This window comes from Vanessa cardui, chromosome 23 (genome assembly GCF_905220365.1).
Source record: "Vanessa cardui chromosome 23, ilVanCard2.1, whole genome shotgun sequence".
In the NCBI taxonomy this organism is placed as follows: domain Eukaryota; kingdom Metazoa; phylum Arthropoda; class Insecta; order Lepidoptera; family Nymphalidae; genus Vanessa; species Vanessa cardui.
The window spans coordinates 2,335,234-2,349,348 of NC_061145.1; the positions used below are offsets into that span (position 1 = coordinate 2,335,234).

General features: G+C 32.8%; 1 protein-coding gene across 1 annotated transcript in view; it reads right to left on the bottom strand.

Annotated features, from left to right (window-relative positions):
* Nucleotides 1–14,115, bottom strand: part of LOC124539911 (octopamine receptor beta-1R-like) — a 109,444-nt gene that overhangs the window by 11,477 nt on the left and 83,852 nt on the right. The window contains exon 2 of the mRNA XM_047117282.1: nt 5,106–6,020. Coding sequence (XP_046973238.1) covers nt 5,106–5,899 — 794 coding nt within the window. The 5' untranslated portion in view covers nt 5,900–6,020. The remainder of the gene's footprint in view (nt 1–5,105; nt 6,021–14,115) is intronic.

A 14,115-nucleotide genomic window follows, 5' to 3' on the forward strand; every position in this document is an offset into this window, starting at 1 on the left:
CGGCTCTTGGGTCTTCTCGGCTCTTCATGAATGCATACTGATAAAAATGTATTTAGGTTTAAAAGAAAACAGTATGAAATACATAACTATCACGACGATAGTTTCAAATTTATGTGGGGCACACCACAAAGAGCAGCTATTATATTAATATTATAATATACTAATAGCTACTTACTATGATACATGTTTTCGTAAGTCATGTATATTTTTTGCTAAAAGGGCTTTTTCGCATAAACGAACATGCCGCCCTGGTTAAGAATTCTTAGGAGGATACAAAAATAGAATATATTAAACTCAAAACTATGTTCATTAATCACAGGTCTATGGCTTAATTTAGACAACATTTTTGCGAGTTTTGACGTAGGATCTGACAGAATGACATAGCATTGTCCTACAGATTTTATATCTAAATTAAGTCGATTTCCAACAGATTCATTTCGAGCACCTTCCATCAATACGTGTGTTTGAAACGCATCCAATAAAAGCCACCTAAACTACGGGATTACACTAAGTAAAACGACCATTTCAAGATGAACTGACTGTATTCACACTCGGAAGAAAAAGCAATAGTACGTTTCTTTTTTTTTTTTGTGTGTTGAGTATTGCTGTTGGCCCTACTGGCCTTCGCAGCGTCACCTGTCTTTCGGGCGAGAACTAATGTCCCCTGCCCTGAGGTTGAGCGCGGGGCTCTAAATTAAAACTAAATTAAAACTAAAGTTCGTCCTGAGGGTGTCTCCTATGAGATCGCACCTCGGCTCAGAACGAAATCGGTGGGGAGTGATTCCAACACTGAGTGAATTTACTGACGTCTCGGCCGCCTCCGAGACGTCGCATAACTGGGTCCTCGTTTCCGCCGGCGGAAACGCTGTGGGTGTGTGGTGTGTAGTGTGTTATTCCCTACAAATGGTTTGTTTGCGATAGTGAGGCTATCGTCTGCGTCGTTCAGGACGTGCATAGGTCGCCTGAGTCTATTTGGAATATTACCTCTGCGAGAGGTGTATCGGCACGATTGAGCAATCGGCGGATTGCTGTGTTCTTTAGCTCTCTCAAAATACGCCGTCGATAGTATTTTGAGATGCTTCGCGATCGAATCGATGTCGAAGTCCTTATGGAGATCTACGTTTCGGATGTACCACGGCGAGTCCGTGGCAATGCGGATAAATCTATTTTGAATGGTCTGCAATCTTTTGATTTGCGTCGCCATGATATGAGCAAAGATATAATAATAATAAGATAGATCGCGTAGGTCATGATAGGACGAATGCAGGCTTTGTATAGTGTCGTCTTATTTCTAAGGGACATTTTACTCCGCCCGCATAACATCATATACAGTCTTCCTAGTACGAACGCTGCTTTGTTTCGGACTCTAGTTACGTGAGATTTGAAAGTTAGTCTACTGTCTAGGGTGACCCCCAGGTATTTCGCTTCCGGCAATAGTACGTAAACAGGGCGACCCTTATATATGTACCTTCCCGCGAACACAACGCTTGCGCGATTCAGAAATGAGCTGCCGTTGCTTACCGCCTATGACATATATGAAGATTCAGTTGACAACTTCTAGCGCGTTTCAGGATGAATCGTGACATGTTTTAGTGACATAGTATGTTATTGCATACATTTATATCTTATTTTATATTATATTTTATTTTAAACTTATTTATTATTTTATTAATATTTACATAAAATGTGAGGCTTTAACAACGTGTAAAGATAATCAGGTACGTTACAAGTTGAGCAGTTCGTAGAAGTTGATTTCCGCATCAGGAATGCAAACTTATTGCATGTGAATTCATATTATTTTAGATTTTTTCAGTTAGACATTACGAAAACCAAAACGAAAGTAGTCTCGGTAACGCGGCTGAAACATTTGCTATCGCTATTTAATAAGATATTCAATGAAATACATTAACAATGTATGACAATAATTATAACGAAATATACGAATAATATTATAGATAGACGGGAAAGTCGTTTGTCAAAATCATACTGTTATTTTTATTTTATATGTTCGCCATATTCCCAATAAAGCTAGAAATTTTTTGGAGGATTTCCAAACACGAACCACTCTCGCGAATAAATCCAATACGTCAAAATATTAGCAACGTAATCAAAATGTACTCTTTCCAACAAGATTTTCTCGTACCAGTTTGAAGTACAATTTTGAGACGTCATTTTGCAAGATTCAATTCAAATATAAAATAATGTTTAAAATTTTTTTACTGTCATTTTAAAGATGTTCAAACGTAGCTAATTTAATTAACGCATAAATTTATGCCATAATAAATTTGAAGGAATCAGAAAGTTCATTACAAATTCATTTGAGCTCTCCAGAAACTATATATATATATATCTTGCAAAATCTATAATTAAAGAGAGGGTTTGAAACATATTCCACCACGCTGTTCCAATGCGGATTGGTGGAATGCACATGTGGTAGAAACACGCTGAAATTAGACACATGCAGGTTTCCTCAGGATGTTTTCCTTCACCGCCGAGCAAGAGATGATTTTTTTTAATAAACTCTTAAAAGTAAAACCGCTATTTCCGGTGAGCCTAAACGTTGAATTATAAACGATTTTTTATCAATATAACCATCTTCTAATATTGGTAAGTCAATAAAGTTACATTAACAAGTATACATTCAAAATATTGTCACAAAGATCTTCAGCTGTCTTATACAATGTTTAGGTATATTATACAGCCTTGCTTGCGTTTGCCACAAAAGCGCTCGGAACTATAATTTTCTTTCCGACTGCCGTTGGCCTACTTAAATCTCTAAATCCACAATACTTTTGTAAGCTAGCGGAAAAGGAAGATTTTTTATAATACAGCTGACTTACATCACTTGATATGACTATAGCTATTAAGAATAAACTCGAAACTTACTTTAGAACACGATTGTAGAAAGTGATTTATCATTAATAACTGGCTCAACTTGAGGCATTATCCGCGCCATATTTATGAAACTACCCTTAGCACACAGAGAATTTCCCCTCATAAGAAGTAAATTAAGAAAAAGGATATGTCCTTCCCATTGATCCAAACTATCCTCGGTCGCGCTTATGACATTTATATAGTTAGTATATTAAAGAATATATGCATGTTTTTAAAATTTTACAGGATAGCATAGGTATTCATCTGTGCAGCCAAAAAAGATTAACTTTTATTGACTCGACCTGTTTAGTTAACTTCTTTTATTGTATTTCTCTACTTTTCATACACTAACACAAATTTATTACAATTTATGTACAACATAATAAAACAAAAGTTTTAACAAAAAATCTGACTTAAAAAAAACATATCTAAACAAATTAATATGCACTAAAAACTTTACTTTTTCTAGTCATCAACATGTAGATACGATCAATGAGTTTACCATCAGTTTAATAGTTAGAGTTAGAGTTTAGTATCAGTATCATTGTTATCATGAGATTTTATTGTAGTGCAACCCGAAACATATATTTAAGAGTTCACCTATACATTACGTGAAAAGAAAGAACGACCAACCAACACATGCATATGGATCCATTTAGATTTAAAGTTATTATTTCCATGAGATAAAAAAAGCTTCGTTAAAAAAATAGTTCATCTATATACAAGATGGATTGCGTCCAATTATTGGACCAAATATTTAAAAAAAAGTTTATGTAAAAGATAGATTACGTCCAATCATTGGACCAAACATTCGGCAAAGCTTTGACAGGAAACCGATAAAATCATTCAAACAACATACCAACATTCCAACATCGGTAACCACACGCGTCAGCTTCACAGTTTCACAAAACATCAAAGAGCTCCCATATATTTCAATTTAATTATCGAAAATACCTCAAAATACCACAATGTAAAAATATTTTTGTTGTTTATATGACTTTGATATGTGTACAAACCACAGACAATTATTATTTGTTTGTAGACCTTAACATTAAAATATTGAAATTTCTCATGTGGAAATTGAGTGTAAAAACAAACAAGTGACAGGGTTTGTTGTTTAATAATAAGAGATTGAGGGTTAAAAAATTAAAGCCACCGTCAGACTATCGGCAATACGATGATTGATCAATTTTTTTTAATTACCTCGAGTAATAACATTTAGCCAAAAATCTGTGAACATACACAAAATTTAATGGAATAACGGTCCTTGCTTGCTATGCGTTAAAGAAGATAAATAAATCCTTTTACTAGAATATCAAATGAAATTAAAAAATATATTCGTTGTACTGAATTATTTATTTATTCCTTTATCAAATATATTCAGATTTCGCTAAAGTAATGGGATTTATTTGAATAAATATACGTATTTCGAAAGTAAGCTGACAAACAGGAAAATCTAAAAGAGAAACGAACGCACGCTTATCTTGTTTTTCAAATGATTTGTCTTAAATATCTTCTGACAAATGTATCCAAAACTATTTCCAAACGTTATAAAATAAGTAAGAACTCAATTCAAATTTGAAAAGTACTATTAACTTTATTTATAAACAATATGCTCTTTTGACTAACAATTAGTAAAACCTCTTTAAAATGGACTACGTTAAAAAATGGCGTGAAAGATAAATGGGCGCAAAAGAGCTAAAATAACGATAGTAAAAGTATTATGTAATATTTGCCATTCGAAATATTTGCAGGACAAAATTTGCATATCGCAAAGTCAATAAATCACTGACTATCCAAATTGAAATTCTACAACAAAGTTGTTCACAAAATCATGGTAATTGTTTATACAGTTTCAATCATAACACAACAGCAAATCCTCGTCCCATTTGGAGTTAGCCGAAATCTGCTCAATTTTCCTTATCAATATTAAGTTTTATGCTTGAGTTGAGAAAATCCATGAATATTATTTTTAGTAATTCGTGGAGAAAATTGTCGATACGGAAGAAGAAAAATTTGACAAAAATGAGAATTTTTCAATTAATTTCACAGAGTTGGACATTTTATATGTAAGATATTTATAAAAAATCTATGAATGTTAATAGTTTTCCCATACAAAAATTTCTTTCGAAATTGGTTTGTTGAAACTAATATAGAGGATATTGTTTACAATTTATCCGTGAATTAATCGCCTATATTGGTAAGCTAATGGTACTTAAATTTATTCTTACCTGTAAAGCATACGTTCTTGTCGATCTGCCTCCACATATATCCGGTAGTACATGTAGAGCATTATCACACCCGGGATCCAAAAACTGACACTGCTGGATATCACTGCGTACACTCTATTCACCGTGAAACTGCACACTTTTGGGTGTCTTTTCCGAAAGTCCAGATGTTCAAGCGTCGTGTACCATCCCATAAATATAGGTAGAAAGGAAACCAATGCAGGGCTGCACCACACAACCGCCAACATGATGCCCAACTTGCTGGTCGTCATAATCAATGGGTAGTCCAAAGGTTGAACAATGGCGTAGTATCTGTCAACGCTTATGCAACACAAATGCAATATTGATGCCGATGAAAAATAAACATCCAGAGAGTTCCAGACGTCGCACATAAAGTATCCAAATAGCCATTGTCCATTCGTGATTTCGACGCTAAAGTTGAAGCACATAGCCCATATCGCAACCAACATATCAGCCAACGCGAGCGATACGACGAAATAGTTGGTGATCACTCTCAATTTCCTGTGTCTCATGACTGATACGATAACGAGCAAATTACCAAATATGGCCGCCAGTATTATGAAGAGCATTGTGATACACTTCAGGATGATAAGGAAGACGATGATCGGGTCATCCTCGAATTGATTCGAGTAGACCAAATCGTTGATCGTCTCGTTTATCTCGAGACTCTTGTTGACGTAAGAATCCGTTAGATACATTGATGTTGATAGATCTCTGAAGTCGAGGGTCAGGTTCTGCGGCGTATCGCTCAGTACGATGTCGATGTCAACTCTCATGTTTTCACATTTTGTTCAATTTTGATCCTTTAAGTTATGTTTATCTCTTTTGTTAAGGTAAAAGGGGCCACTGTGTGCGGACCCGCCTTAATTCTCCTTCCCATTGTGTCTCGCTCGTTACCTGCAAAAAGGAAACTTGTTTGAAAGGTGATTTCTTTGTACGTGCTCAATTTAGAGTTGTTGACGGCTCATTGGAAAAAGTTTTCTTTTTATATTTTTTTTATAAGATCTTAAGGCAATATGAATGGTAACTGTTTGTTATGAAACTTTATCAATTTTCCCATAATTATGTCGAACGAATTTTCTTTATGAGGAAAGTTATATCTATGGCCCTCCAATTCGTTATTATATTATTTGTGACGCTATTATTGTTCTACATTAATAAATAAATAAATTAATATTAAATATAATGCGATGTAAGAAATATTTAGACATCAAGACTAGATTTTATTTAAAAATAAAATTATTCAATACGAGACTCAAAATAAGAAACTATGTTGTAGTAAGAATAACTTTGTCGTTCCGTTTTATGTCATCAGTGAACATTGGCTAATAATGTGTATTTTCTTCATATAAATAAATTGTATAGATTAAACTTAGAACAATATTATATATTAAAAAACGTTTACGTGTAAGGATGTTGATTTTTGGCGACTCTTAAGTTTATGGTTTAACAACAAGTTCGGTTAGGTGGATTTAATCATTTCGGCAGACGGACAAGCATAAAGCTCTCTCATGGCTCATAATCAACAGCGCTGTAAAAAATAATAATCATTCCTTACATCCCCAATAACACTAACCTTGGAAACTAGCTTACTCACCTTTAGTAAAACACACTGACCCTTCGAACCGGAATATGTTCCGGTCTTGGTGAGTAAGCCAGTTAAACTCAAACCATAAAGTAAAACAAGCTTATAAAGTATTTCCAAGGTAACACATTGGCGGTTTAAAGAGTCATTTAAATGTCTTACCTCAATGTTTGGACCATGAGACATTTTTACATGGCATCATTTTTCGTTCCGCAAACGTATGTTAAGAAAATAGAAAATAACAAATGAATTAGTAATTTAAAAAAAATATGTTACATATTACTTAACCTTTAAGTACTGACGTGGGTGTCTCACAGACGGTGACAAAACATATATTAACTTTATTTCGGCGCCTTTAAAGTTACCTCCGCACCCTTCTCTGTAGCTTCGGGATCCAACGCAATGATAGATCAGTCGAGCCAGATTACAGCATAAATGTATTATCTATGTGTCGAGCGAAGTCGCAATATTGTTGAAAATCCTCGACGTCAATCCAAAACATTCAACGACTCAGAATCTTTATGACTTGAACTATTTGACACGACGATGATTAACACAATTGTTAAATCAAAAACTTTTACAGATTAGCACAAAGTATAAAAATCCAAATAAAGTTGAACTAAAACCCACCGATCGTGAAGAAATGAAAGCTTTCTTAAAAAGAGCGAAATAGTAGCTTTTTGATTAGTATCTAATTAATGTTAATCTCATACGAAAATGTTGTTGTTTTTTAATTTTCCTTAGTAAATGAATAATAAACGGATCATATTGCAATTAAATAATGTGAATTTTAGTGAATATTAAGAACCCATTTCGGTTTTTTAAATAACCGTCTGATAGACGTCACGTCATCATTTATGATCTGACTAAACCACATCAGTACTTAAAGGTTAATCTGTGGTCTTCTAAATTTAAAAAAATTACGTCAATTATTTTACAAGTGATGTGAATATTATTTCTATTCCAATATATTCTGCAACATAAATTAATATGAATCAAATCATCCACTGAAATTGTCCGCGGATTAAACTTTATTCGAGCGGCTCAATTTCAAACGGGTAGATGAAAGAAAATCTGAGACGATCTTAAATTCTATTTCATCATCTTTTTCCGATTCATTAAGACTGCCGGATATCCCAAAAGTCCTTGAGGTTTTTCCAAAGAATTTTATGATTTAGACAATCTTGTCGATTTATTCATTTATGGCTAACATTCATTTACTAAATTCAAATTCATTCACTCGTTCCAATTGTCTATGGTTTCATTTTAACAATCACAAGAAAGTTATTATTAAGATGCCATATTGTTCTAAGATTATTTTTTACATGATCAACTTCTGCTATCAACTAAAAAAAATTCTGATCAACCGATCACTATGACAAATGTTATATATACACAGGCATGAAAGCCTCTGGCAGGTTTTCATTATGATACGAGTATATATTTTGTAGCTTCATATTTGTTTTGCATACGAATACAAAAATCTACCGTTTTGACTTGTTCTTTTAATATGTTTAATCATTAATCACTTTAACTAAACATTTAAGAAATATTACCTATGTAAAGTAAAAAGTAATAAAAGCTTGTTAATGTCCGTTGAACAGAAATTCTCTCTTTTGGAGAAGAAGAAAGAAGAAATGGAAATGAAGAAAGCCTGTAAATGTTAAACTGCAGAGCTTGAAGAAAGGTTCAGACCTAGTAACATGGTGCTCACTGCTCACTATATGCGGCAGTAATTATGTCTGTCGCTCTTTCACAACTAAAATAATAAACGGAATTTGATGAAATTTGTAATGAAGCAAACTTGAACTCCAAGGAAGGGTATAAGCTGCTTTTTTCACCTAACACATGACAACCAACCCTTACAAAGTGAGCGAAGCCGTGGTCAACAACTAGTTTCTAATAAATGTAAATTAAGCACGTGCAAATTGACAAAATATTCATTTAAGTTTCACGCGGTCTTCTTTCTAAGCATTTGGTTAGAATCTACAAATGTTATTTAGTCCGCTTGAATACCGCTCTTATTGAAGCGTCTGTCGGCAGATTTAGTTCGACATCGCTTGAAGCTTAAAGACTTAGAGATTCTTTTCAATCATTGTTGTTCTTGCTTTTTTCAATGTAAGATTGTTTGATGTATCTGTTTAATAAAAGATAGATAACATTGTATCACGGTATGTTACATAGATAAATGAATTGTGGTAATTGGAAAATGTTGACGCAGATATATGAGAGTAAGAAAACGTTTGTTTGCAATGAAAAGTTTATTTAATAAAAATGTATTATATGTTTTGGTTGTGAAAAAATGTATTATATGTATGGTTCACCTCATATTATATAAGTTCTCAATGTTTTTGGCATTTTATGGAACTTTGTGTTTGAGTGATATGATGAAACATTAGTTTCCGGTTTCGACTTCATACAATTACTGACTATTATATATTACTTACTATTATACTTATTACTGAACTACTTTATTGTTAAAAAAAAATTTTAAGGCCGTAGCGTCCTAGCAAGACCTAGACCTAGCAAGAATCATACATACCTCCTAAGAATCCAAGCACACCAAAAAAAAAACATCAAAATCACTCTAGCCCTCGCGGTGTAGCTCAGTGAAATATACACCTATAAAAGAATTTTATATATAAAGTCCGACGGGTCAGTTTGATAAGAATTTGCGTTAGCGCGATTTTACAAAATGAGAATAAATTTGAGGAAATAAATAATAAATAATATTGAATCGAAAACTGCGAGTTATTGATCAAGAAGTTAATGAATATTTAGCAATTTAAATTATAATAATCTAAATAATAATGAATCTAAAACCACCAATTATTAGCCAAGAACATGATGACTTTTTTCTTCATATTGAAAAATCATCATCAGAAATAAACTCAATCAAAATAATAAAAAGAAAAAGGCACGTAGACTTAGATTAGGGAGATTCATTCATTTAAAAAAAAGGTTCTCTTATCGTTTCGTAGCTTATCGGGGTTTTATTGAAGGCACGAAACGATAAGGCTTCACGTAGAATTGGTAATAGACTTATAAAATTATTCAGAATGACTTGACATAGCAGATTTAAATAACAAAATTTTTATATCGAGTAAACTTCAAATCATTCAAATTCTTTTTAAAATGTGTTTAAAGATCTTTATAGAAACTACAGTTCAAGAAACAGTTTTTATTTGCTGACAGGGATTTGTGCATTCCACCAACCCGCATTGGAACAGTGTGGTGGAATATGTTCCAAAACCTTCTCCTCAAAGGGAGAGGAGGCCTTTAGCTCAGCAGTGGGAATTTACAGGCTGTTGTTGTTGTTGTCGTTGTTGTAGGGCTATGTTCAAGCCCATCACGCTAGGTATCACCCACTCATTAGATGTTCTAATGACAGTAGTGGTCAGTATTGTTGTGTTCCGTTTAAAGGGTGCATAAGCGAGTGTAACCACATGCACAAGGGATGTAACATCTTAGTTCCCAAGGTTGGTGACGCATCGATGACGTAAGGAAATGTTCGAGTAAGTAACTGTGCGAATGTCTATGGGCGATAGATCACTTACTATCAGATAGTCATTCGGCAGTAAACATATGTCCCAAAAAAATGAACTAAAATTTTTCGCATTTATAAATGGGTCGTTAAATATATTAATGTGGTTACACATGCTAAGTTACATCAAATACAATATTAGTTATTGAGGTATTGTCCTGAAATTCTCGGCAGCCGCTTGGTATTTGACAGGTTGTTGCTGCCTTGCCTCGGGCAACAGGTAAACTAGTTAGTAGTGCCTCTAAACTTGTTATTTAGCCTCGACTATGAATATTCTTGACAGTGTAAAAATAGCATCAATGAAGCTGTGATAAATTTAATTTTAGACCGAATAATATTTTACCTTTGTTAATTCTGAATATTATTTTGATTTGATTTGATATAACGTCGTGGACAATTTATGCCAATATTTAACGTTTTTAATTTTTTGACGAATTTAATATCAAAAAAATCATTTTGACGTTTGAAGATTAATCTGAGCGCTGTTGGCGAGCTAGATATGAACATTATCAAATTGCCGACGACAGACTTAGAGGCATTTTATCTACGTTTAACGTCCTTATTACCAAAAAGGAATTTATAAATTAATTTAATTCACGATAATAATAATCATATAACCGTGGTGCCGTCGTTATTTCTGATTTTCCATAACACAAGTGCTTTAGCTACTTACATTGAGATCAGAGTAATGGTTCTACAAGAAGTACCTATTCCAATATAGCTTAGTATGTTTAGCATCATGATGGCTATGAAAAAATGGACTCATAGTTATTCTTAACTAGCAAGCCAGTCCTGTCTTAGTTACTTAAATTATGACCAGGCTATTTTAAAAGTACCACACCTCGTTTTTTTGCTGTTACTAGAGTCAGAAGGCCTAGATAATGCTTTGACAAGAGATTTCGACGGAAAAATTCTTACTTACAACATTTCTTGTTACAGTGGTTAATTCTTATGTAAATAAACAAGAAATCTTTTGAGCAATTGGAGTATAATAATTTTAAAAATGTATTACTTTTCTCGGTGGTATATATACAGAAATAAAAATGGACTTAGGGGGTAGGCTATTAAAAATATTTAATAATTTCTGTCCTAGTTCATCAGGGCTTATCAAAAAGTGCTTAAAATAATAAAGTAAAGTAAAAAAACATATATAAGTCTTCTGCTCGACCTAAAATGTAAGACCTCATCTAGTTTTGAGGAGAAGATGTATAGAGTATTAATATATATTTATTTATTGAGTATTGCCTCAATTGATGTAGTGGATACAAAATTAGCAGATTTTCAGCCAACACATTCTAATCCTCACGTTTTCCTTCACCCCTGAGCTCGAGGTGAAGTAAATACTAATGAAGTGCAAGGAAATTCAATGATGTTTGTCCGAATTAACGCCCACAATCTTCAATTAACATTCACGTGTTCTAGCCACGGGTTTAGCTCTAAACAAAGGCATCTCATTATCTCCATCCCGTAAATGTTAGATATAATGATAGCGTCAATCGCTTATCAATGTCGGAAGTTTGATTATATTCTAAGCTTGGTATGATAACATTGTCTTCTGGGATGTTACCGGCTATAGCGGAAACTGAACAGATATTTTCCAACTTCTTAATAGATATCCCATACAAGTATTTTGTATAATATAGTGTGTAGTGCAAGAAGAGCGTAAAAACCTTTACCAAAAGATGGATTTTCAACAGCACCAGGGAAATTTTAGTCTCAGAATGCGTATTTACGTGATTTCCAAGATCATGCATAGCACGAAAATATGCTGTTTCTAGAAATATATTTGACGGAAAAGCATAAAATCAAAATCAAAATAAACGTTATTCAAGTGGGCTTTTACAAGCACTTTTGAATCGTCGTTTAACAATTAAGTGAAGCTGCAACCGGTTAGGAAAGTAGATTCTACTGAGAAGAACTCAGTAGTTACTCTTTTTCAATATTTAAAACATACAATCATTACTACTGTCTCGAACCAAAATTCTAATCCTTTGCAATACGAAATTAAGCACTACAAGAGGTAACAACGTTCAAAGAAAATGGCGCAGTTATTTATCAAAAAATACTCTTTATACACAAAGTATACATTACTTAATTGCTATTTAAGAAGTTAGAAGCTAACAAAATCTATTGATACATGCCGGATCAGCTTACTCGACGTTTGAAACTTTTCCAATACGAATAACGATTAAATCCACTCAGTACGAATTCCTTACTTCTAAAACAAATAATTCAGGTCGTTCTAGATATCAGACAAGACAGTAAGACAGAATATATTGTGTATCTAACTGAAACAATGCATTCGCTTTGATAAAATGAATCAATAATTACAACAATGTATTCTGGATTAATTTTGAGACAAATATAACAATAACTATAATTACGTTATATAATCGTAAATCGACTTTTAAGTAGTCTAATATTTTTCATTTCATTTTGCTTAGGAGGACTTTAAAAAACTATGTTGAATACCCAATTATTTTTATTACTTTTTAGTGCATATTCATTTGTTTTAAAATAGTGTTTTGTTTGAAGTCGGTTTTTCTTTTTGTTTAAATATAATATTAAGGTCGACTAAATATAATGCGCAATTTATTTCGTTACTCAAGCTTGTATTATTTTTTGATTCGATTCTTGATTATTAACAATAGTATAATACTTTATTAAAACAGATTTTGGTTTTGACTTTGACTAACGGACTAACAACTACAGTCTGAAAAGTGTCTCTTGTAAAATATTATTGGTGCGGTTATATGTAACATTTATTTACATAAAATGTATTTACAATATAGCCTTAATGATGCAAAATAACAATTAAAAATAGATACTTCACAAAGCATTATAAGTATAAATAATGCTAACAACATTTCGCCTTTAATTGTTTTTTATTTTTAAATTGCGATTTAACAAAATTTATTTAAATTTAAAGTTAAAAGTTCGGACAACAGTTTCAACCGTGAAGAAGCAAGAAACTCAGTAGCTAGTTACTCTGGCCTAACAATGAAATAACAGGTAATCAATAATACTTATCAACAACGATTTTTTGCATAACATGTTATGACAGATAAATCAATGATCCACCTGATGGTAAGTGACTAAGATATTATGTCTTCTCGTTACACTGGCTCACTCACCTTTAAAACCGGCTTGAAAGCCAAGTAAAGTTAATTTTCTATTTACTCTGTAATTAACTAGGGAATTTCGGCTAGTATATATATTTCGGTGGTTTCTGAAAAGCATTTGGGAATGTGTTTATAACTCTATGTATGTCTGCGCTGCTCTTACAATAGCCTGTGGCAGTTGACTAAGCCGAGTAATTACATAGATCAATAAGGGTACAGGTGTGTTCTGAGCTTCACTTTGTAGGGTGACCACGTCCGATTTAAATTTAGGAATATTTCTTTTGGTTTTTTAGTATATTTTGAGTATAGAACTCAAACCAAAGTAATCTTTACCTAACCATACGTGTATCACTATAAGTCTCTGTGATGCTGATTATAGATTAGATTGCTATATGCCATCATATATTGTTACGAAGTTATATTACGCGGCTTACATTAGATTGAAGTGGTACAAATCATCATATAAGATATATTATGTCTTCCAGGCGATCTTTCCCTTAATTTTTTGTTGTCTAAATGGACACAGAATTTTCCAATGATATTTATTTGTATTTAATAGATAATATATAGTGAAAACGACTTCTTTACAAACTGCTCTTCGACATTTTATATGCATATTATGTATATTTTATCATCATTATATTGCGATGTCATTTAACAACTATTCTATATTATATCTGTTTATAATTAAATTACTGACATGTCGATATGATCTACACAGGCTTTGCCATAGATAATATG